The sequence below is a fragment of the Eptatretus burgeri genome, chromosome 11, assembly GCF_056783735.1.
Source record: "Eptatretus burgeri isolate ZD-2024b chromosome 11, Ebu_testis_v1, whole genome shotgun sequence".
Taxonomy (NCBI): domain Eukaryota; kingdom Metazoa; phylum Chordata; class Myxini; order Myxiniformes; family Myxinidae; genus Eptatretus; species Eptatretus burgeri.
This window is the reverse complement of record NC_140971.1, coordinates 58,527,853-58,552,500: the sequence shown is the minus strand read 5'-3', so window position 1 is coordinate 58,552,500 and position 24,648 is coordinate 58,527,853. Positions and strand designations below refer to the sequence as shown.

Sequence of the window (24,648 nt, the reverse complement as noted above, 5' to 3'; positions counted from 1 at the left end):
TGGTTCATAGTTCCTGACCCATGGGGACCAACACACACCTCATAACCGTCCCTATCAGTTCCAGTCGATGCATTGAAATCCCCCAAGACTAGAAGTGTATCTCGTCTGGGGCACTGATCAACCACAGACTCGAGCGTGGCGTAGAATGCATCCTTCACGGTGAGATCACTCGCCTCAGTCGGAGCATAAACAGAGACCAGGGAAATGACACCTAAGGAGTGACGAATCCTTAATCTCATAATACGCTCATTGACCGGTGTTACCTCAATTATAATTGGGGTCAGCTTATTGGACACAGCTACAGCAACTCCTTGGGTATGGTAACCATCAGAGCGACCAGACCAATAGTAGGTGTAACCACCCACCATTATCTCGCCGCAATCCAGTCTCCGAACCTCAGAGAGAGCTGCAATCCCGATGTCCAAACGCTTGAGCTCAGATGATAACAGAGACAGGTGATCATCCTCTCTTAGGGATAGGACATTCCAGTGACCCACCCGAAGGGACCGCCTCAGGTTAACCCAAGGAGACCGCCGTCTGGTGGACGACACCTCAGCACCACTCCGACACACTCTCCCACAATCTGACCCAGGGATGTTACCCCGTGGTTTCCCTCCTATCAAAGATTGGGGGTCCCGAAGGCTTTGCCCCAATCACGTCATCCGGTGAGCTGCCCTGCGAAGGGAAGCTGCACAGGAGGTACTCCCACGGAATGGGTTTTCAGATTTTTTTGCGTTTTTGCGTTTTGCGGAATGAAGGGTTTTACGGTGGCCGGAGTGCAAATCCTGCCACCAACCTCCTAATAAGAAGTGAACCAACTGCAGGAGGACGTCCGCAGACACAGTTGGGCACTAGATATGGATGGCCGTTGGCTCACAAGGAGCTCCTCCGCCCTTTGACAGGTTTTGTTTTTAATCCTGCTGGGTGTCCATATCCAAACACCCTCCTCACCAGAAAACCTGGTGGGGGAGACGGTTTAGTCGCCGACAACCCGACCATGGAACAGGTTAGTACAGGTTTACATGGTACCTGTAGCAGGTCACAGATCGAACCTGACCTGACAGAGGTCAATATGACAGGTCAATTAGTTTGGTAATTACCTCCTAGTCTATCTCGGTTCGGACAATGCTGGATCAATGGAAGGAAAGGACAAGCACGGACAGGTTGAAACGTCAACAAGGAATTTATTAATGAGGAAAAAATAAATAAACAGAAGAACTTTTTATTTCCTTGTGGTGAAAATAAGTAAATTCAAATCAATCAAAATAATTTCAAGCAAATAAAGAATTAATTCGGCATTGTTATAAAAACAGACAAAGAGCAGATAGTTATCACTCTGCCTTACTTAACAATTAAACACGAGACAAGGGTACTCAGCAGATCATTCAGGGGGGAAGAAAAATCTGTTCTCACTCACCAAGTAGAAGTCGTTATGCATCAAATAAAATGTCCTGAAATGTGTGAGCGTGCCTTGGTCCGCTGCAAGCGCCCTGGCTTGCTGTGCACCCACTTGCAAACAGGCTTAAACACCAATCAACATCACGTCATCACCCCCAGGAACCAGGGACGCCAATAATCAAGTATGCCGAGAGCAGGTCTCGAGCAGAACCAGCATTAACGGTCCATGCGTCACCCACCGCCAGGAGCCACAACCACCAGCCAGCTGTGTGAGGAACTGTGAAGCTGTCACCAGCGATCAGCGCTGCAAGGCTGCAAGGCCGGCACCAACTGTCACAAACTCAACTGTCGCCAGCTCACCAACCGTCTGACTGGAACTGACTGGAGCTGAAAATAGCCATCACCCAGCTGTCACCAACTATCACAAAACTATCAGAGCTGTAAGAGCCGCAACCAGCTGTCGCCAACTGTCACAAAAAACGGTCCTCTCGTCCTTTTTACAGGCCGCCCATCTGGGCGGAGCCTCAATCAGACTTCAGCCAAATCCACCTTGCCTATTGGCGCATTGTTGCACTTCACCAACTGCCTATCTCACGGTCATTGTAACGGCACTGTAAGGACGACTGGACGAACGGCAGAAAGCAGCCATTTGCCAGAATTACTGAGCGAAAACGTGAAGCACTCATAAAACAACAACCATCCACAGAGCTGGGGCGTCAAACGTCAATGGAAAAAGGTGGGTGTCGAACGTCGATGGAAAATAGGTGGACGCCAACGTCGGTGCAAGAGGTGGGTGTCGAAGTCGATGGAAAAAGGTGGGTGGGGTAAATGATCCACATCCATATTTGACCATTAGAATAATTGCTCAGGAAAAGCCTGCGCTGTGCTTAATCAAATGTCCTGCAAGGCCAAGGTGTAAATATTTCGTCCACCTCCAAGCCAATGTGTCCTGATGGAAAGGGGTAAACGAGCCTCCATTGGGCTAACGGCTATCTCACGCGCATGAATGTGTCTGTCGTAAAGATAAAAAGGCCATCCCATAAGAAAGGGAATCTATTCTATACCCTTCTCAACACATCAAAGTTGGAATCCCACCAGACATGGGGATAGGTCTATCCTGGACATGCATTTTGGAAAATAACTGAGGACCTAAATTTTTGTATGCATTAGTCAGATTCGATTCTGAAATCCTTGACGTACATGTGTATTTTTTTTCTTTCATCAATTTGTTTGCTTGTTGTTGATGATCTGGTCGCATGTGATGGAAGCTTTTCACTGCACTCTTTTTATTTCTTTCTTTTCCAGCAATTTTAGATTCAGCAAGAGCACTAAAGTTCTACAGCTGTCAGATCCCATCCGTGGTCAGACTACGCTTCCCTTTTCCCCTGTGAACCACAAAGACAGTGATGAAGATTAAGGTCTTTCACGGCAGGTGAGAACATACCTTGGGTGCTTGGGCATTGTTTTTTATTAGTATGTGTGTACATATGCTGGAATCGTATCATCTTTGGAGCCTTTGTCATTTAAATCATTCAAACTTGTTGCTCGATTAGGTATTGAAACATTTCCTGTGTTGTGAGGGGGGCGGGGGGGGGGGGGAAATAGCAAAAAAAACTGTGGATTACTGCATGATAATAATTAGTAGAAGGGATGTAATGAAGTGTGTGTGTGTGTGTTGCTGCCTAGTTTCTGGGAAGAGCATTGTACTCCTTGCAGATGTTTTTAACCAGCTTGGGCCCGACTGTTTTTAGGTCATCGAAGTCCGAGACAAAGAATACGTGCTCACTCTTTGGATCGTTTGCAACCGCATCTAGTTCATCCTTCATGGCCCAAGCAATGCCCACAGCATACAGAATTATTCCTGGAAAAAGGAAAACCAGGCACATCAGAACATTTTTACTTGTTGCCCACCCATCGTTTTATCCGGTCATATCCAATTTGCACTTGAACTTGAGCACGTATCATCTCCAATGATTTTATCAACAGTTGTATGTTTGTGTTACTTAAAATTGGCATGCCTTTTTGATTTAGGAAATTTGAAGACCTGCTTGTGTTTTTGTTTTCATCAAAGCCCTTACAGAGCAATTATTGTTTCTTAACAACAGCAACAAACACAAGAGCTCACCTTCTTTTCTAGCTGCAGCTGCAGGCTCACGGACATCATCATAAGAGCGCCCGTCTGTTATCAGCACGAGTAGCCGACGCTTTCCCGAATGAGAGTGAGCAAACATTTCCTGGCGAGTGTATGTAATGGCAGCACCCGTGCTTGTTCCACCACTCCAGTAGTGCACACGATGCACAGCCTCTCGCACACCTTCAGGTGTTGTGTGCCGTCCCAGCTCGACCTCTGTGCGTTGCTCATAAGTATACTGCACAATGCCGACGTGTGTGCCTGCGCGGGCGACTTCAAAGTGCCCCGTCACATTGGCAACAAACTCTAGCAGGGCCGGGAAGTTTTCATGGCCAACACTACTCGAGCCATCCACGACAAAGACGAGGTCCGCGGAGTTGAGGCATGTCTTGCTGCAGATAAGCCGTTCATTATTGCAGACTCGAGATACCAGTGGGGACACAAGTGCGCTACTTGCCGTCCAGCGATCCGTATGCAGTGAGAAGTGACCATCAGGCCTGCACACAGACTGCACAAGACATCGGCAGCACATGTCTTCCTTTTGATTTTGATGATACATGTTATGACACACTACATGTATGGGATACTGCTCTTCCTGAGTTTTAAGACGATGTGGGTCTGGAAAGTTTTTTGCTGCTTTAGCTGCTAGGGAAAAAACATGTTGGGCTCAAGACTTTGTAAACTTCTCACATTTTGATCCAACATGCCTTGCATTGACAAAAGGCCAAGTGCACTTAAAGGATCAAAAGAGTTCGTTATATATGAGGACTTTATAGGTCTCCCATGTAACATGACATCAAGTTGTATACATTGCATGGTTAAAACCTACTATCATTGAAAAATAACATTTCCTTCCTTTTTCCTTCTTTGCCATTATGCCCATCGTACCGAACGAGTAGTTCCACTTGAATGCATCAACCTGATAGTAATCTTACATGTTGAATTTTCTCACACCTCCGTTTTTGCACATGAAAATTCACATTTTCTTGTTGGTTACAAAAGTTTGTTTAGAATTTGTACATGCTACTTTTTAGCAGGCACTGAATATTCATGCTTTTATGTTTTTTGACAAGGAAACCAGTGCTGCTGCTGCTGCTGTCGTCATTCTTTGACTCAATAAAATTTAAACTGTTCTTTCAATTTTGTACCAATGGCCATCATTTGAATGCAAGTGCTTCCATCTGTTTGCATGTTGCTTCCAGCTTTTTATTTGTTCTGTTGAGTCCAAGTGTGTTTGATGGAAATTTCTGCAGGCTCATTCATTAGTGACTGCCGTTTTATCCAAAGAGTGGTGTCTGGTTCCATTTCCTATCTCTTCTATCTATCCAAATAGCTAAACTTTGGAGGCATAACTTAAAACTTCTTTTATTTCTGTGTAATACTTCTGCATTTACCTCTCCAAGTAAATGTAAGCAAACGGCAAGTTTGAGGGGTTACTCTTCCGTTCGGCCGAAGTCAAACGTAGACGTTCCTCAAAGCTTTTGCCATGCTAGATGACGTTGCGACATTTTGGTGGGTGGTGCTTCAGGTTCAATCATTACACGATTGTTGAAGTTGCTTGTATTTATACCACTTGTCACAGGATGGTGGTGGTGGTTCTATGGCTCTCCTGTCCGATCAAATCCTATCCTGTCCCATCACCTGTCTTTGACAGATATAGCTTCGAGGGTGGTGCTTTTAGCACCATTATGTCACAAGTTTATTGTTTTTGGCATTCCCACCCATCACCAATCCTTTTATGGGGATATCTATTTGTTTTGAATGGTGATGGTTAATGCCCAGCTGAGGCAAGCATCACATGGCTGACAGCTATTGCAAACCACAATCCTCCCAATTTGGAGATGATCACCATTAACGCACGTTATTCTCTTCAACGTCTTGGTGAAAGTAAGTACGATATGACAGTCATCTGCCTTTGCGAACATTTGAATATATCCTTTCGTCGTATCATCTGTGTGGGAGTTTTAAGATTAGTTTGTGTTGAGGTCATCTGACCCATTTGCTTGGGGTTTCTTCCATTGTGCATCTTAGATTTTTTTCCTTTTGAGAATGGGGAGTACAGCTGGGGTAGAAGCTATCTATAATCAAGGTTGTTGTTCATCTCATTGAATGAGTCCTTCTGTCTCCACACTCAAACTCACAGCACACCCTCCCCCAAACATGTACACTTTCTTATTGTATATTTTTAACCCCCTTCCCACCACTTCCTTATTTCCTGCTCCATTTATTTATTTTCAATTGTATTTTCTTCTACTTTTTTATTTTGCATTCTGGAAGGGGTATTCTTGCCTTATTCACGAAGTCTCCGTGGACACCACTTGCCAGCTCTTCTGATGTTGCCCCTTCGACCGTTACAATGAAAATGTTTATGCCAGTTTCACGAGCCGCCCGGGCAGGAACCTCCAAGTCATCACTTGGCCAGCCATCAAGAAGGAGAACCGCAGCATTGGGAGCCTCACGACGATTTCCCGCGCTCGCTTGGAAGAAACTCTGCACCACTTCATCAATGGCACGTCCTGGTGGACAAGAATTGTATTTTGCTCTCAACCAAGTTAGCTTTGGGATCATCCACATATATGCAAAGCAAATGAACACCCACCCCCCCCCCCCTCCACCAATTCATTTATTCACCTTCCTCCCCTTCACTTGACATTATGTGACAAACTAAGCAGCAGGTCGGAGTATTCGATTGAAGGCCTCTCTCATCACCTTGGATGCAATTAGTCAGTTGGCTAAGTGATCTGAATACAAATGTGGTTTATCCTCCCACCTTTCCAAATCCACAAATGAGATTTTGAGATTTGTCAACCACCCCCATTTTTCCATTTAGTGGATGGCAGCACTTTCTATTACACAGGTTATTCTGCCTGCCTCAGCATTCGAGTATTTCACAGTGCTTGTCAGACGGGTTGGAAACCTATGGCATGCAGGCCAACGAAGCCATGTTGGCAGATTTTTGCATGGTTAGTCCATGTTGGCAGACTACATGTGAAATCCTGGGCACGCTTTGAAATACACCAACCCTCCAAGCATACCACATGATTAGAACTTTTTTACACGGAAACATTTTAGTTGTGCTTGTTAACTTCGGTTGACTCATCTGGTGGCACACTTTGAATTGGGCACTTAATCGGTTGCTTGTGCAACAGCTCATGTTGGGTCACCAATGTGTTTGTTTGTCAACCTGACTGATTGCTGCGCAGCACTTTGCAGAATAAGGAAATCGGCGATTATAGATGACGCTCCACATTTAGCAATCGTTGCAATAAATGGTGCTTCAAGAGGAACCAAGTTGCCCAAAACGACTGTGTTGAATGATAAAGGGGGGAGATGGAATTTTGTTTTAAAAAAAAAAACTTAAGAGCAAGTCGTCAACCTGCAAAGTGTGTATCATGCTGTGTAGATGTTCGTTGATGGTGCTGCTGTTAAGGTCGGGAAGGGAAGGGGATTTGTGAAGTGACTATTAGTTATAGTTAAATTTCACGGAATCATGCACCACGAGAAGCTTTGTGCTAACATTTTAAATCCCACCCTGGTAGATGTTGAGTTTTGTTCAACACGTGAGTGGAGGGAAACCCAACCTGCATTTGATGTGCCACCAATGGGGGAAACCTTCCTCATGGCTGAGATAACTCCCTGCAGGGTTGGGAATTTGTTCAAACCAATTTCAGTCTTCGTTTCGTGTCTGCCAGGTAAAGAAAGAATTAGTGTGTGTGTGTGTGGGCGCGTGCGCACACTGTTTTTGTATAATATGTCACGCATAGTGTATGCAATCACATTTGTGTATGTGTAAATCACAGTGCGTGTGTGTATAATATGTCACACATAATATGTGCAATATGGCACGTACAATGTGTATGATCACACATCAGCACGTGTGCATATAATGTATAATACTGTCTGGCCCCGACATTCGCAGAGGATACGTTCCTGAAAAATGTCGCGAATGTTGAACCGACGAATGTCGAGGCATTGTTTCAATGGGAAAAAGGAGGATAGGTTCCCGAGGCTTTGTGATTTATAAGGTAAAAATAAAAAATCTCGCAAAAAAAACCACGAATACACCAGCAAAAATGCGATTTAATAAAAACCCGCAAATATGCAAAAAAAAACAAAAAAAAAACCACGAATATGCGAAGCACATGGCCACAAATGTAGAAGCAGTTAACATTTTATGAACTGAATATGCTGGGTTTAACAATATGTCATGTATAATGTGTATAGTCACATTAGTGTATGTGTAAATCATGATTCGTGCATGCATGTGTGTTGGTCACAATTCAATTTTGCGAATTATGAAAGTGAAAGAATAATTTAAAAAAATTCTGGAAGATAACTTTAATTTCTCTTTCGTCAGCAATACCCCTCCCTCCCAGGGAGTTTTCACTGCATGGGCAGTATAACTTGAGGTTAAGTGTTGAATCATGTGCCACCTCCACGTTTATTACTTCAGAAGATTAAATATTAAAAAAAAATTACTGACAACGAGCAAAAGTTGTGTTGGGGTTTTAGAAACTCAACTGATCGAAAATTTTCCTTTTGTCAACCAACTTTGGAACCAAATAATTGATTGGTATGATTTATGCAAAGAACAACGGAATAACTTCGCCCATAATATTCGGTGATTTTTTTTCCCCCATGAATGAATGCATTCCAAATGACCATTGCAACAAATGTCCCAAAGTTGTGTTCTAATTTGAATCAGGTCAGGTCAGGTATGGGAGCATGTGCCAGAACAGCGCGTCGCTGCGTCCACTTTCCGCCGGTACTCCAGGGCCCTCTGTCTGGCCATCCCCCAGGCAGATGCCAGGCCCATCCCAATCTCCTTGAGATGCTGATCAACCTGCTGCAATCACGAGGCACATGGTCGGCCCATTGGCCTCCTCCACTCACGAGACTCCCTCGCTGAGAGAATCTGGTGAGCAGGATCAGCGTCAGTAAAACGAGCCACGTGACCATACAGCCGCAGCTGATGCTCATGGACCATGCAGGTAACAAATCTCATTTGAGTCTCTCTCTGCAACCGCTCGTTGGACACAAAGTCCAACCAGCGACAGCCAAGGATTCTCCGAAGAGACATGGTACCAAAGGAATTAAGTCCCCGTCTCCCTGGTCAAAGGAATTCCTGGTCAGAGTCTAAGTCTCACATCCATAGAGCAAGACTGGAAGCACCAAGGACCTGAACACCAAGTATACGGTCAATCGTTGACCTCTTTGGTGTCAGGCCTGACTGCTCTGGACTCTGGTGCTCAAGCAGATGGTGGCGAACCCTTTAAAGAATTATCCGAGCAAAGACCCCAGCACTGAGAGCAGCGTCACTCCTCGGTAGTTGTTGCAGTCTTGGCGATCACCCTTCCCTTTCCAGAGAGGGACAACAAGGCCCCTCTTCCAGTCAGTTGGGATGATGCCTGTGTTCCAGGCAGAGCACAGAACTGCATGCAATGACAGTCGCAGTCTGTTGCAGTCGATGCTTTGAAATCCCCCAAGACTGGAAGAGTATCTCGCCTAGGGCACTGATCACAGACTCAAGTGTGGCATGGAATGCATCCTTCATGGTGAGATCATTCACCTCAGTCAGAGCATATCCAAAGACCATGGAAAAGACACCCAAGGAGTGACGAATCCTTAGTCTCATACGCTCGTTGACTGGTGTGACCTTAATTATCATTGAAGTTAACTTATTGGACTCCAGCAATTCCTTGGGCTTGGTAACCATCAGGGTGACCAGACCAATCGTAAGTGTAACCACCCGCCTTGATCTCGCCACTACCCAGTCTCCGAGCCTCAGAGAGTGTTGCAATACCGATGTTCAAATACTGGAACTCAGATGATAACAGAAACAGGTGATCATCCTCTCTCAGAGAAAGGACATTCTAGGCACCCACCCGAAGGGACCGCCTCAGGTTAACCCAAGGAGACCGCAGTCTGGTGGACGATACCTCAGCACCACCCTGATGCACACTACCGCAATCTGACCCGGGAAGGTTACCCCGTGGTTTTCCTTCTATCATCAATGAGTGGGGGTCCCTAAGGCTTTGCCCCAATCTAGTCATCTGGTGAGTTGCCCTGCGAAGGAAAGCTGCACAGGAGGTACTCCCACAAAGTGGGTTTTCAGATTTCTTTGCGTCATTGTGTTTTGCGGAGTGAAGGGTTTTATGGTGGCCGGAGTGCAAATCCTGCCACCAACCTCCTAAAAAAAAAGTAACCCAACTGCAGGAAGACCTCTGCAGACAGTTGGGCATTCAATATGGATGGCTGTTGGCTCACAAGGATCTCCTCCACCCTTTGACAGGTTTTCTTTTTAATCCTGCTGGGTGTCCATGTCCATAAACCCTCCTCACCAGGTAACCTGGTGGGGGAGATGGTTTAGTCGCCGACATCCTGACCATGAAACAGTTTAGTTCAGGTTTACATGGTACCTGAAGCGTCACAGATCTAATCTGGCCTGATCTGACAAAAGTAGGGCCCTTGTAAGAATCCTCTTGCAAGAAGAAGCTCGAAATCTTATTGGTCCATATTAGGTTATTAAATGTTTTGTGTACACGATACAGGCATTTTTGTGATTTGGAGCTGGAGGGACATTTTGCAATTTTTTTCATTTTGTAGTTGACTGATGCTTCCCCACGTGTACACCTGTCATTACTAAACATTTTTTGTGTTCAAATGTGCGGTTGCGGTTTGTTTCTCATCAAAGAACCTCACAAAAATATCCACTTGTACAGGTTGCCGAATGCAAAACATTATTTTTTGGTTAACCCAGACCATTGGTGCAACAACACAACAACAGGCCTTTTTAAAGCCATTTTCCGTGCGAGAGCAGGGGTTAGCCTTGCAGGCCCCATGACGATCTTCTCCACTTTGCCCTATTTTCTGCATCTCCCCTTGATAACCCCCTTACTCGCATTTCTTCTTTCACCACCTTAAGCCAAATGTGTATATATATGTAGGGTAAGAATACTGATTCTGGCTCACTTTTCCCCATGTAAATGAATGGGGGATTTTCAGCGATTCATATTTTTTTCCCTAAAAATAAATCCCCTTTTTATCCCAAGGTATATTTATTTGTCTCCCCTTTTAACTTGGAGGTTGAACCTCATTGAATTGAACACCTGGGGGTTGAACAGCTCACTCATTGAACCTATAAAGATTTGTTCATTCTCAAATTCCTTCAATAGTTTAATTTTCTTTGCACAATAATCCCCATCTAAAATATTGATAAACAAAACATTTGAATCTTTATATTTTTTAAGATACCCCATTTGTGTCATTACGAAATGATAAACTTCTCTTAATGCTCTTGTTTGACCACCTCCTGAGCCACAGGTTATTTTTTGTTAAGCCCCGCCCACTTTTCTTTAAGCCCCGCCCACTTTTGTTAAGCCCCGCCCACTTTCCACAAGGTATTCAATAAGCCCCGCCCACTTTTCTTTAAGCCCCGCCCACTTTTGCTAAGCCCTGCCCACTTTTGCTAAGCTCCGCCCACTTTTCATAAGGTATTTTTTTCTAAGCCACGCCCACTTTTCCTAAGCCCCGCCCACTTTTGCTAAGCTCCGCCCACTTTTCATGATTTTTTTTCCTAAGCCACGCCCACTTTTCCTAAGCCCCGCCCACTTTTGCTAAGCTCCGCCCACTTTTCATAAGGTATTTTTTCTAAGCCACGCCCACTTTTCCTAAGCTCCGCCTACTTTTGCTAAGCCCCGCCCACTCTTACATCATTTCCAGTTCATCTCTGACTCACAAAGAAATCACTAGAAAATTACAGGATGTTATGGTTTTGAAAAATTTCCCAATGAAGGCTTGCCTAGGCTTGCCCAGGGAATTTCCAAAGGAAACCACACCCACCAGTCTTTCTCTATAAAAGCTTCAAACCCAGGCTCCATTTTAAACATTTGTTTTTGCTGGCAATGGTGTTTTGTGTGCTTGTCTCGAACTCTCTGTCTTCTATGGAACTAAACCTTCAAGTTGATGAACTGGATTCAAACCTCTTCTCTATTGAGGTAAGATTTTTTATTTTCCTATTTTCAAACTTTGATTGAAGCATACTCATTTAATAATTAAATAACTTAATTAATACATTATTATTTTCTCTCACAGGAAATTGTGTCTGAAATACGAAATGAAAATACTGCTTTTGCTACAACTTGGGGGGAAATTGTTGGCTTGGTTGAAGACCTTATGAGCGACCAAGACCTTGAGTGGGATGACTTTGGTGTTCCTTGGAACTCTCTGTCTTGTATGGAACTAAACCTTCAAGTTGATGAACTGGATTCAAACCTCTTATCTATTGAGGTAAGATTTTTTATTTTCCTATTTTCAAACTTTGATTGAAGCATACTCATTTAATAATTAAATAACTTAATTAATACATTATTATTTTCTCTCACAGGAAATTGTGTCTGAAATACGAAATGAAAATACTGCTTTTGCTACAACTTGGGGCGAAATTGTTGGCTTGGTTGAAGACCTTATGAGCGACCAAGACCCACAGAACGAGTTCGTCCTTGATGACCCAACCAAAGAGTTATACCTTGGAGACCAGCAAAATCCTGAAAAAGAGTTTTACAGCAATAGTACTCATTGTGAGTTATCAAGACAATACCCACTGAACAAGTTATACCTTGATGAGCCAGAATACAAGTTTTACCTTGGAGACTCACAAATTTTGAAAAAATCAAGAAATGAGTTCTGCCTTGATGGTTTAAATAACTACCTTGGAGACTCAGGAAAAGGGTTCTGCCAAGATGGTTCTAAATATGGGGCCTACCTTGGAGACTCACAAATTTTGAAAAAATCAGTAAATGAGTTCTGCCTTGATGGTTTAAATAACTACCTTGGAGACTCAGGAAAAGGGTTCTGCCAAGATGGTTCTAAATATGGGGCCTACCTTGGAGACTCACAAATTTTGAAAAAATCAGTAAATGAGTTCTGCCTTGATGGTTTAAATAACTACCTTGGAGACTCAGGAAAAGGGTTCTGCCAAGATGGTTCTAAATATGGGTCCTACCTTGGAGACTCACAAATTTTGAAAAAATCAGTAAATGAGTTATCCTTAAGAGACTTTGTAAGTTGGTTTTACTTTGAATACTTGAAATGTGGGTTCTGGATTGATAACTCACAATGTGATACATATCTTGGAAACTCAACGGGAATGTGGTTATACCTTGAAGACTTGGAAAGTTGGGTTTATGTTGGACACTTGAAACTTTTTTGGGGGCTTTTATTTATTTATTTATTTATTTATTATTATTATTATTTTATTTATTTATATTTTGGAGACTTTTGGAGTTGCTATCACTCTTTGGGATCTAAAACTATCGATGTAGTTCTTTGTCGGATGGTGCTTGATGGGAGCAAGATCAAGAAAGTTCTGGGAAGAAAGTGCAGGCTTACTCCCCCTTTTTACGTCATCAAACCTGAAAGCCTTAAAAGACAGAATTGGAAGAAGAAAAAAAACGTAAAAATATATATATATAGGTGGAAATCTCATTTTGAAAAAGACATTGTGTTGGGCGAGGATTGAGTTGGGGTTGAGATTTTGAATGTGAGGGTTGGGGTTGAGATTTTGAATGTGAGGGTTGGGACACACACACATACACATCAACAAACAAAAGTTAAGCCTTGACTATTCAGTTGAGGATTCTGTGTTTGGGGTTCACAGATGTAAGAACGTCCCCCTTGACACACATTATATACTGTTATACACCTCGGACTTGGCCCTCGAGTGTCCACAACGGTGTATAGTAGGAGGGAGTGAAGCGCCAACCTATTGCTCCCATTGCACACACACACACACAAACAAAAGTTAAGCCTTGACTATTCAGTTGAGGATTCTGTGTTTGGGGTTCACAGATGTAAGAACGTCCACCCCTTGACACACATTATATACTGTTATACACCTCGGACTTGACCCTTGAGTGTCCACAAAGGTGTATTATCTGCTTAGTTTTGTCTTTTGTAATTCCTGTGAATAAAATGAACCTAAAATCTCTTCCCCTTCCAAATCATATATTTTATAAGTCCAAGGAACTGTATCTATTACATCAACAATTTTAAAAAGTTCTTTCGTCCATCGTTCAGTAAAACCCTTTTCAAAATGAGATTTCCACCTATATATTCTTACGATATCACCAACTTTGAACTTAGGTTTTCTGACATTAATCTCTTTTTCATATTTTAATTTTGTAAATGTTTCTGATGGCTTCATATTCATTGACGTGTGAATCGTGTCATTATACTTATCCACAATATCCTGAATAAAAGATGACCATTGTTGTGAACTGAGTTGTGTGAATTTTTTATATAGTCTCTCTTTTAAGGTACGATTAAAACGTTCAACAACAACTGCCTTCCCTTCATTAAAGGTACTGTATAATGTAATACTGTTATTTTTTAGAAAATTCATAAATGTCTTGTTATAAAACTCTCTACCCTCATCAGTCCACAATTTTTTAGGTTTTCTCTTACTTTTATTAAATATCTGTTGAAAAGCTAACATAAGAGTATTACCTGTTTTGTTTTTTAAAGGGACAACCCACGCATATCTACTCCTCAAATCAATAACGGTTAAAGCATACTTGTACCCCTTATCATTATTGAGTTCAATCAAATCAGCAGACCAGATATAATCAACTTCCTTGGAATAAACTTTCCTTCTCTGAAACTTTGTGAATATTGGTTTATGTAATTCATCAGCTAATTGCTCTTCAGTCTTAATGGCATCATTAGAGCCTATAAGTTTTTTGAATTTCCAAGTCCAAGTTTCAATTTAGCACTAATCATCTTCTTCACGATGAACCTATCAACTTTTTCTCTCAAGGTTGGATTTTGTATCAGAGACAAATTATACAACATTTCTCTATCGGCTTCATGCTTTTCTTCCAACGTTGTGGTATTCCCATAATCAATATCGTGTCTCATGCACACTTCATCAACTCTATTGATTGGTTTACTCCAGGATTTAGGATTGTCTGCCTCATCTAATCTTTTATCCAAGTTTGTGCCTGGACCACAGAAAGAATACCCTGGAAGATGTAATTCCCTGGTATTCCAGTAGTTGTAAATTTACTTCCTGATAAAAACTTTTGTATATCTCCTCCGAGTTTGTGTTTGGAGATAAATTGATTTTTTTTTTGAACCACACACCGAACATATACCTTTTTGTATAACCCTGTTATTTTTACTTTTAATATATGAAATATTTTTAGTATTAGTTTTCTTTTTACATTTGAGACAATAACTCATTTATTTATGAGAAAAATTTCTGCAGAGTGCAAAAACCTTTTTAGTTTCCAACATGCACATTTGAATCTTAATTTTTAAAACATAAAGAATCCTTAGAAATGCCTTCACTCTCTCCTCCATTTATTTAAGAAAAAACTTGAATTAAAATGAATAGCTTGACGATGCTAATAGTTTTGTTGAAAGTATTGCAAATAGACTTGTTAATTCTTTGTATTCCTTCCTGGTTGGTTGAGTTATTTTCTGTAATACCTCTATTCTTTTTGAATCTCACTGGTTTCCATACTATAATATTTATTTATTCTCTCTCTTTCCTCCCTCTCTCTATTCTCTCTTTCCTCCTTCTCTCTCTTCTCCTTTTCCTCCTTCTCTCTCTTCTCCTTTTCCTCCTTCTCTTTCTTCTCCCTCTCCTCCTTCTCCTTTTCCTCCTCTTCCCTCTCTTCTTCAACTCCTTCCTCATCCCTTACTATACTTGAATCGTTTACACCCCATAGAATATTATACATATATTCATCAGGATTTCTTGTTATTCCTGTATCCAAAATAATTTTTTTACAACAGGAAACCAATAAAATTTCTTTTGAATTTCTAAAAGAGCCTTACCTTTTCTTAACCTTATAATTTTTTCATTATTTAACATTCTAATTAAATCTAAAGTTGTCGGTTTATCAACATCAGCATAATGCCAATCTTTTATTGAAAATACCTCATTCTTATGTTGTAGAACATATTTATTAAAATACCGAATACCCTTTTCTTGAAGGTATGCTTGGACACAGAAATGATAATTTTCTTGAAGCCTTCTTGCTGTCATTTATGTATTAGAAATATATGTTAGAATAATATTATGGCACGAAACACCTCCCCATCTTCCCATAGTTAAATCATTTTGTATTTCCTTACTTATTATATATAATCCTGTTTTTTCTGTTTTCATGAGATAAACAAGGGCAAAACCATTATTATATTTACCCTTATTAAATTCTTTTATTTGTTGTTTACTAATCGTGGCTCCACAAAACTCATTCTCGATACCAAGTGGATAATATTCTTCCTTACGAGACTGATTTAATTGTTCCAGGTCTTCGAGGTTAATTTTAAATGACCAATTATACCCTAAATCATTCATATCATACCCCCATTGTTCTATTCTCATACAAACGATACGCCCTTCTTTATAAAAATTTATTTTAATTCGAACTGTGAATTCTGTATGACCTGGAGATAATATCAACACTTCTGTATCTTTAGAATACACAGCCGTTTTATTTAAGTATATATATTGTGATAAATCGCTTAATCTCACCAAGTCATTCGCGTCAGTCGGGCTTGGATAATTTTTTAATTTATAAGCATTTTTCATGTTAATATTTTTGTTTATATTATATTTATGTCATTCAGCCTGTGCCTTTGTGTAATAATTTGATAAATCAATATCCAGTTCTTGAGATACACCAAAGATAGAACCATCTTTACCAACATAAGTCATTTATATTAGATTAAAAATAATATCATAAAAATTTTTATTTTTGTTGAGTTGAAATAACACATATAGACATAATTGACCACAACACTTGGAATTTAATTCTTGGACTTGAAATGTTTGATAAACACCATTCTGTAAGAATTTTATGACTTCAACAGGTGGTGGAAGACCAAAACTATCAAAATAATATTTGTCTTGACTATTAAAAATACAAACCCAATGAGAACCGTTCCCATCATTATCTTCTAAGTTCATAATAATATTCTTTGTATGTTTCGACACATTTGTTAATTCATCTCTCATACAAATAACCACATTATGAATTTTTAATTTCTTACAATATTTGGCAAGTTGTAAATTTGATGTTGTATTCTTTCCAAATTCTTTCAACCACTCATCAATGCTCATTTATTTATTAGAAAGATATAATCCATTACCTCTTTTCGTTAATTTTACACCTGCTTGTGCTATAGAAGAAAGCATATCTCCAACTAACAATCTCGCTTTATCAGGCAGACCTTCAAGTTTTTCAGCAAAATCTACAATTACACCACTTCCACTAATTTGTTTCTCCAACTCTTTGTTATGTCTTTCCAATTCTTTTTGAGCCTGGAGTTGAGCCTTCCTTTCGTTGGCAGTTTTGACCGCTGTTGAAATACCACCCGTCAATGCTCCAACCGCACTTAAACCAGCAAATAAAGGAATTAGAAATGGGAGAAATCCTCCACTCGTCTCTCTTATTGAATATTTTTTCAACATTGGTTTTGTCATTTTAATTTTAAGTGAGCCAGTGTCATTCAAGATTTTAACCTGTTCTCTTGTGAGCAAAACATCAATTCTTACTGCTCCTTTTCTCTGAATTGTATGAACGTTAATCGTACAAGGCTTTTGATTTTGAACACAAGATGATAGTTTATGAAGATTGATTTGATTAACATATACCCCAGTTGGTACTTTGGCACTCATTTATTTAACAAAAAATTATGTGAGACTAATCATCACACCATTATCTGTATTAATCTGCAATTCTGTTTCTTCCAAAAGCAAACAATATGTATCAACTTCTTCACTCTCTCCTCTTTCAATGTATAGGGCAGTATCCACTCGATTAGACTTTATAGTTTCTTTTTGAGCGCTCAGGTCAAACGTATAGATTGTATACAAACTTTTAAATGCTGTCATATCCAAAATAGGTTCTTTATTTCCATTACTTTCACACACCTTTTGGTAAGACTTGTATGCTTCAGCAAAATCATTTTTTTCCCAATTAATTTCCAATCTATCTCGTGGATAAAATGTTCCATCTAGAGAAACGCGAAGTTGTTTCACCTTAGCATTATCACTCAATGCATTATTCTTATCAGTCGCAGTATCACCATCTGGCTTTTTAAAAATCATCCACAGATATCGTGGCTTTCCTTCCAGAACACCCAAATTCCACGTGTAAGTAGTTTGATTGAGTTTAACGTGTTGACATCTTCTTTTGAGGTATGATACACTGAGTGGTTTCTTTGAGTTAAGTCTTCGATTCAACATCTCTTCTGTTTTAAGATTAGGAGTATATTCACTGATATACCAACTCATCTCCTCAATTACAAATTTATTCTGATCACCAAAAGCATTACCAACACCAAAAAGCAATCTATTTTCATTATCATTCCTTTGTAGTTGAAATCTAATTTTAAGACCATACAGAACTTTATCATAATCACAAAATCCAAATATACCTTTAAGAGGAACTGCCACAGTAAAACTATTTTCTGCTTTTGTATCATCATTATACATTCCTTTCCTTTGAATATATCCAGGGTCTGTGTTTGTTCCCGTTGACATATCAGGAATAAAACCTTCGACAGACCCCTTTCCCATTCTATCACTGAATGTATAGAGTGTAAATTTCATCATTTCAGATACAGCAGAGACATAATCAACCGCTTCAACTTCTTGTGTTCCAATATACAATCGCACACTATCAAACATTTTCCAGAAGAAATCATTTACAAGTGTAGCCTTTGTGTTATTCCCAGCCTTAGTGAATTTAAATTTACACAACAAGAAACTTTCGGAGAGATTCAAATAGGTTTGTTGATTATTTATTTCAAAACTTTTTGTACCATTTGTATTCCAGTCTGTTCCAGTTATTGCATTTACCTTGAAGTAATCTTCTTTTTTAGTGGAGTTTGAGATAATAATAGTATCATCCAAATCATAGATACTATCAATTGCTTCCATACTTGTATTTATTTAGGAAAAAAGATGTTAAAACTTTTGAAACCCTGATCCAAGTATTTGAATTATTTTCTGTCGTTCTTGGGGGACAACTGAGTTTTACCTTTCTTAATTTCTTTTATTGCTTGTAATTTATGAGATTCTTTCTGAGCATCTTTTATACTCTTTACAGCACCTGCTACATTTCCCACAGCAGAAGCAGTTGAACCAATTAGGTCTTTATGTTTAAGAATAGTTGAACCAATACCCATGAGAGTATCAATTATCCCATCTCCTCTAAATTGATGTCCAACACCCCTTTGTCTCTTAGGTTTATAGTATCCTCTACCAAGATACATACCTTCACCCTTGTAGTACGGGAAAGGAACATCCCATCCCCTGTAATTATTTTATATTTTCCCAACTCGTGCTTCCTCACAATAACCATCGTATTTATTTATTGAAAAACTTCACGTAGGTGAATTCTGATGGATATAACTTCTCCATTAAAAGAAATCACACGATTATCTTGGTCGGTTATCCTAAAATTTACTCTGTGTATGGTTTTTCCTGACACAGGTAGATAAACCAAATTTTTAGGCTCCATATTGAATTTATAACCAATTGGGGTTGAGTATGCGCTGAATGAAAATATTGTATTTGTTTTTAATCCATCATTATAAGCACCATCAATCAAATCACAGTGAATTAACACCGAATTTATTCCTGAGGATATTTGAATGACATTATCACTGTAAAACGTCCCATTAGTTTCAATCTTTTTGAGGAGAAACCTAATAACTCTCTAAATGAATTATCAATTGTGAAATCAACCTTGTAGTTATTTTTAACTTTAATCGTTGATTTTGAAGTATGTTTTTGAATGTTTATAACAATATTTTTTGGTTCATCACCCTGTTCTTTCATAAGACGAGCAATTTCGGAAGATATTTGAGAAATCTCATATGCTCCGGGTGAGACTGTTATCGTTTTGTATCCACTTCCCGGATTATAACTAAACTTGTCATTTTTCTCGGTTATATTAAATAAGGTATTATAAGTCTCCATGGACAATAAAGATGCCTCATATTCTTTTGTTGTGTCAAGTTGTAGTGGGTATGGGAATGAAGATGTGTGGTCGCTTGTTGTGAAATTAAAACTCAGGATTGTGCTTCTCATCTTATTTAACATGAGATAAAATGTCTTTATATTGAGATTTATTAATTATTTTCATGTTCATCAACTGGTCTAAAATGGCTGATGCTTCATTAAAACAATTGTTATTTCCAGCCTTCTTACTGCCGAACAACAATAACAGTCTATTAACTAATTGCGATGGGTCATTTGGAAGAAAACTAATACCTGAACCAAGGATACTTAAAGCCTGAATAATGTGTTTCTCCTTCTCATTCTTCCTACTTTTACCAGAAAGAATAACCTTATAATTTAGAGTGTTCAGCAAATCAATATATACTCTATCATCATTATTTTCCATATCCAATGGTTTATCAATATACTTTGATTCATCCCTCACAGTTGAACCTTGTCTTCCATCTTTTGTGAGAAGAAACATTAATCTCGGAGTTAGTTTAACAGGGGTTGAGCAGAACTTAAGAACCTTAATTCATCATTAAATATCAATACCTTTTCTTGAACAAGATGAAATATTGCTGGTTGTTCTGTTGGAATGAGTCCTGCTTTGGTTTTTGAATCCGCTGAATATTCATTGTTTTGAACAGCATTCACAATATAATCAGGGGGTTGATTAATCTCTTTCAGTTGTTGAAATAAACCTTCATCATCATATTCTAATTCTCCTAAATGCTCTAATTCTTCCTCCGTCATTTGACTGAAATCTTTTAACATTTGAAGCTTTCTAGGAGTATATTCTACTGTGGGAACTGTGGAAACATCTTTCATTTTTCTTGGGAAGTTTTTAAAAGTGGTTTAAAAAATTTCTCTTGTTTTTTTCAAATGCTTCTTCGCCCGTTAGTTTCTGTCTGCGTTTCTTCTTTATGTCTTCCTGTTGTTTTACAACTTTTGAAACCAACTCTTGATGTTCCTTAAATCTTCTTGCTCTTTCTTTTGTATCCATTTATTTATTGTAAAATATCATTTAATGAATTGTAAAGATTAACAGGGAAATTTTCCTTTTCTTCATCATTCAAGTAGATGTGTTCAAATAAATCCTTTTCTTTAAATATTTCATCAAATTCTTTATTAACATTAATGCGAGTTGTAATTTATTCTTCACTAATCCTTGCATCTCTGCTTTTCATACGTTTGTGTTGAGTTTCTTCATCAACATCAAAACCGAATGATAAAATCTTCACTCCGCTCAGATATTTAATAATTTGTCTCGTTCCTTCTGGATTAGTTTCTAATATCCCAACACCACCAGATTTTAGTTTCTTTAACTCACTCTTACAATGTGAATATTTTGTTGTACCAAGAGAAACCTCCTCAAATATTTGTCCTTCATTCCTCAATCGCATATGTTCCTCCACTGAAATATAGTGATAATCTTCACCTTTTACTTCTCCAGGTCTTATTGCTCTAGTTGTTGTTGATACAATGCGTATCACGGGGTGTTTTTAAGTAAATTTACAATATTCTCATTTGTACTACACAAGAACCTTGATTTATGAAAGTTTTTTCCAGAAGCAGATTTACCCACAAGATTTATAATAATAGTTGTCATTTATATATGTAGTTGTTTATAAAACAAAAAATATATCCCTTAATATCTCATCTTGTTTCACAACAATATATTTATATTTTTCAGTCGTGTGCTTCATATAATCCTCAAATTTCTTTTTACTACATAATGTAGAACAATTATCTCTCCAAAAATTATTGATATCTATTGAATTTAACTTGAATAAAATAAAAGTATTAGCATTGTTTCTGATGGAACGACGAGGAAGTTGAAAGTACGATTGACTAAGATAAATACAATTACAAGAAGAATGTCTCCCTCTTGTGTAGTAGCTGTCCATTACCGTTTGGTTTCTCTCATTAACACAATCATCAAAGATAACGAGGTTCTTTTTGATTTATCCAAATCTTTGGGAGACGGTATATCATCCGTATTATCACTAAGAATACAAGTTATAAGATTTGATTTCTTTTTACATCTCTGTGTATCACAAAATAGTTGAATTATATCTTCAATGTTATAATCATTTAGGTTTTTTTGACGTTTAAATAAACCTATTATATCTTCTTTTTGAAGACCAGCATTAAAACCTTGTGAGAGTAGTTGATACTCTGGTTGAAAACTCGACTTTGTGAAAATTATTAAATTATCATAATCTAAAAGTTGGGAGTGAGGAGCATTTTTAAAAGTAAGCAGGTTTTTCCACATCCACTTGAACCAACTATGAGACATCTTAATGAATTTGGGAGATTTTTATGGTTGTTAAATTTTATCTTATTTTCCCAAATAGGTAAAAAATCATTCATTTATATATTTGAAAAACAGGTTATTTAATTTATTATTGGCTTTTTTAGAAACTCTATATTTTATCCTAAGTTCAGGTTTAATTTCAAGATAATCCATTATTTTATTTATACAATATCTTGTGTTGATATTTCCCTGAAAATTACATCCATGAATAATATACAACAACAATCCTTTGAACATTTCTCTTATACGTTCAGTTTCTTCCCTTGTAAGGAAAGGTGTGTTATCATCCTCATACTTTACATTCATTTCTTTAATCAATCTTGTAAAGTAATTCATTTTTGGTGTAAATCTAAAAGAATTATTTTCCTTTTTATATTTTTTATTATCATTAATTAGAAGATAATCACAGAATATACATTGTTCATAGGCTTTTGACTCTGTGTTTAATCCCCGTCTTTCACACGCAGGACAATTCTCAAATTTGTCATATGGAGAATCAGGAAAGTCTAGCATATTTATAAAGTAAAACTTTACTTAAACTGAAATTCATCTATACTTTCAGTTGTATATTACCATCGATATCGATATACTTTTTTTCATTATCAGATTCAACGACAACATTTTTTATATTAAAGGTAATTTTAAAATTATCGTTAACTACTATTGAACGAAATGTCATTTCACCTGATATATTAACATCCTTTATTTCATCAGGATTTACATCTTTAAGGTTGTTGAAAAAATACAAATTTCTCCTTGCATATTACAGATGGTCTTATCTTTTCTTTCTAAAGCTTCATCCATAAGGTTTTTGTTCTTTGATACTTTTTCTTGTTTCATTGCTTTTTCTAGTTTTGAATATATTACTAGAAGGAGAGGAGAAACTTTTGTTAGAGATACTTTAATTGATGTTCTACCAGGTATACTAAAAGCCCTTCCACTGAAGGAAATTGAAGAACTCATATTATTTACCATAATAGTTTTTATCCAATAGTTGTTATATTTATCTTTGTTCAATTTTACATCCTTGACATATTTCTCAGTATCTTTAACAGATGAAGAGATTGATTGAAACTTGTCTTTTGTGTCTTGAAACATTGTATTTATTAAGTGAAAAAGTTGGAGGATAAAATGTTTTTAAGCACAGATTCACCTATAAATTAAACGAAATTTTCATCAAGAAAATTTTAGTTTAAGCAAAGTTTTATTCTATAAATATGGTGAATACAACGTACTGCGATGTTTGTAATCACGAATATAAACATTATAGAAAACACCTCCGAACCAACAAACACACATTTAATCTGTTTCATAAAATATCTCCTCTTGAGTTGGAAAGAAAACATTGTGATATCTGTTCAAAGGATGTTTTGAAGAGTAGTTATAATAAACATCTTCAATCACAAAAACACAAGAAAAATGAGTTTAAAGTAAAGGGAGACTATTATATTGAAAACACTGATGGGGCATTTAAAGGGCATGTAAAAATAAGGATTTTTCAATTTGGAGAACCCGGTCCATCATCAATAGCTGAATCAATTGAAATAGTGAAACCCGATGTTGAAAAATTTATTAAAAAGACATTAAAAGAAATGAAAACTTTAAAGTTTTATATGGGAGTGAAAATGAATATGAAAAGACAAGATGAAGAACAAACTCCTTATATGAGAACAGATCTTCATTTTATAACATCATTTCAAGATTTTTTGAATAGTGGGGTTTATGAAGAACTATCAAGACAAGAGGAGGATGTTGATAATACAGTGGTAGGAAGTGGATTCAATATTAAAAAAATCATCTTTTTAGATATACACATTCTAAAATCAAACCCTCTTAAAGCTTCTTCTTATATTGAATTACCAAAAGAAATAAAACTAAAGAAGGCAGTTGTTAATATTAAGAACAATGATAATAAATGTTTTCTCTGGTCTGTTCTTGCTCACTTACATCCACCAAAATGTAATTCAGAAAGAGTAAAACAATATATGAAATATGAGAATACCTTGGACATTAAAGATTTTAAATTCCCAATGCCACTAACAGATATTCCTAAATTTGAGAAAAAGAATAATCTTTCTATTAATGTATATGGATTAACGGATACAAACAAAGTTCAAATATTAAAAATTTCAAACAACTATAAAAATGAAGAAACACACATTGACCTTTTATATTTTAGTGTTGGAAAGAATTCACATTACACATACATCAATAATTTATCAAGATTAATCTCTTCTCAGGTATTCAGAACAGCAAACAAAATATATCCTTGTAAGCGATGTCTTAATTCATTTCATACAAAAGAACGATTAGAACAACATTCAAAATATTGTAGTAATCATAAATCAGCTGTAATTACAATGCCTAAACCTGGTGAAAAGATTTATTTTGAAGATTATAATAAATCTATCATGCACCCATTTGTGATATACGCTGATTTTGAATGTATCCTTAAAAAGATAAATACTGCTTCTCCTAATCCAAAAGAACCATATACAAATAAATATCAAAAACATATTCCTTGTGGTTTCTGTTATTATATCAAATCATCTGTTGGAGAAAAGTATAACAAACTTGAACATTATCGTGGAAAAAATGCTTCACAAGAGTTTGTAAAACGATTAGAAAAGGATTGTATAAGACTCACTAAATTAATGAAAGAAACAAATGAACCGATGAAATTAACCAAAGAAGAAAAATTAGAATTTAGAATGAACAATATCTGTCATATTTGTGAGGGGGAAATTAAGGAGTCTAAAGTTAGAGACCATTGTCATC

General features: G+C 37.7%; 3 protein-coding genes across 14 annotated transcripts in view; 2 read left to right on the top strand and 1 right to left on the bottom strand.

Moving 5' to 3' along the window:
- Nucleotides 1-4,669, top strand: part of SMC6 (structural maintenance of chromosomes 6) — a 157,237-nt gene extending 152,568 nt beyond the window's left edge. For all 9 annotated transcript variants that reach the window (XM_085846620.1, XM_085846621.1, XM_085846622.1 and 6 more), the window contains 2 exons: nt 2,704-2,830; nt 3,150-4,669. In XM_085846620.1, coding sequence (XP_085702746.1) covers nt 2,704-2,815 — 112 coding nt within the window. In that variant the 3' untranslated portion in view covers nt 2,816-2,830; nt 3,150-4,669. The remainder of the gene's footprint in view (nt 1-2,703; nt 2,831-3,149) is intronic.
- LOC147017179 (vitrin-like) overlaps nt 1,165-24,648 on the bottom strand; it is a 63,617-nt gene continuing 40,133 nt past the window's right edge. For all 4 annotated transcript variants that reach the window (XM_085846628.1, XM_085846629.1, XM_085846630.1 and 1 more), the window contains 4 exons: nt 7,111-7,214; nt 5,819-6,045; nt 3,524-4,037; nt 1,165-3,259 (listed from right to left, as the gene is read on the bottom strand). In XM_085846628.1, the coding sequence (XP_085702754.1) occupies nt 3,081-3,259; nt 3,524-4,037; nt 5,819-6,045; nt 7,111-7,214 (1,024 nt within the window). In that variant the 3' untranslated portion in view covers nt 1,165-3,080. The remainder of the gene's footprint in view (nt 3,260-3,523; nt 4,038-5,818; nt 6,046-7,110; nt 7,215-24,648) is intronic.
- LOC147017180 (uncharacterized) lies at nt 11,132-13,576 on the top strand. The gene is made up of 3 exons (XM_085846632.1): nt 11,132-11,526; nt 11,624-11,818; nt 11,916-13,576. The coding sequence occupies exons 1-3, from the start codon at nt 11,434-11,436 to the stop codon at nt 13,047-13,049; spliced, it is 1,422 nt and encodes a 473-aa protein (XP_085702758.1). The 5' UTR covers nt 11,132-11,433; the 3' UTR covers nt 13,050-13,576.

Bases quoted from the DNA above. Each gene is read 5' to 3' on its own strand.
- LOC147017180 (XM_085846632.1), top strand. From the start codon at position 11,434: ATGGTGTTTTGTGTGCTTGTCTCGAACTCTCTGTCTTCTATGGAACTA. The intron at 11,527-11,623 runs GTAAGATTTTTT...TTTCTCTCACAG, and splicing joins CAAACCTCTTCTCTATTGAG to GAAATTGTGTCTGAAATACG. The intron at 11,819-11,915 runs GTAAGATTTTTT...TTTCTCTCACAG, and splicing joins CAAACCTCTTATCTATTGAG to GAAATTGTGTCTGAAATACG.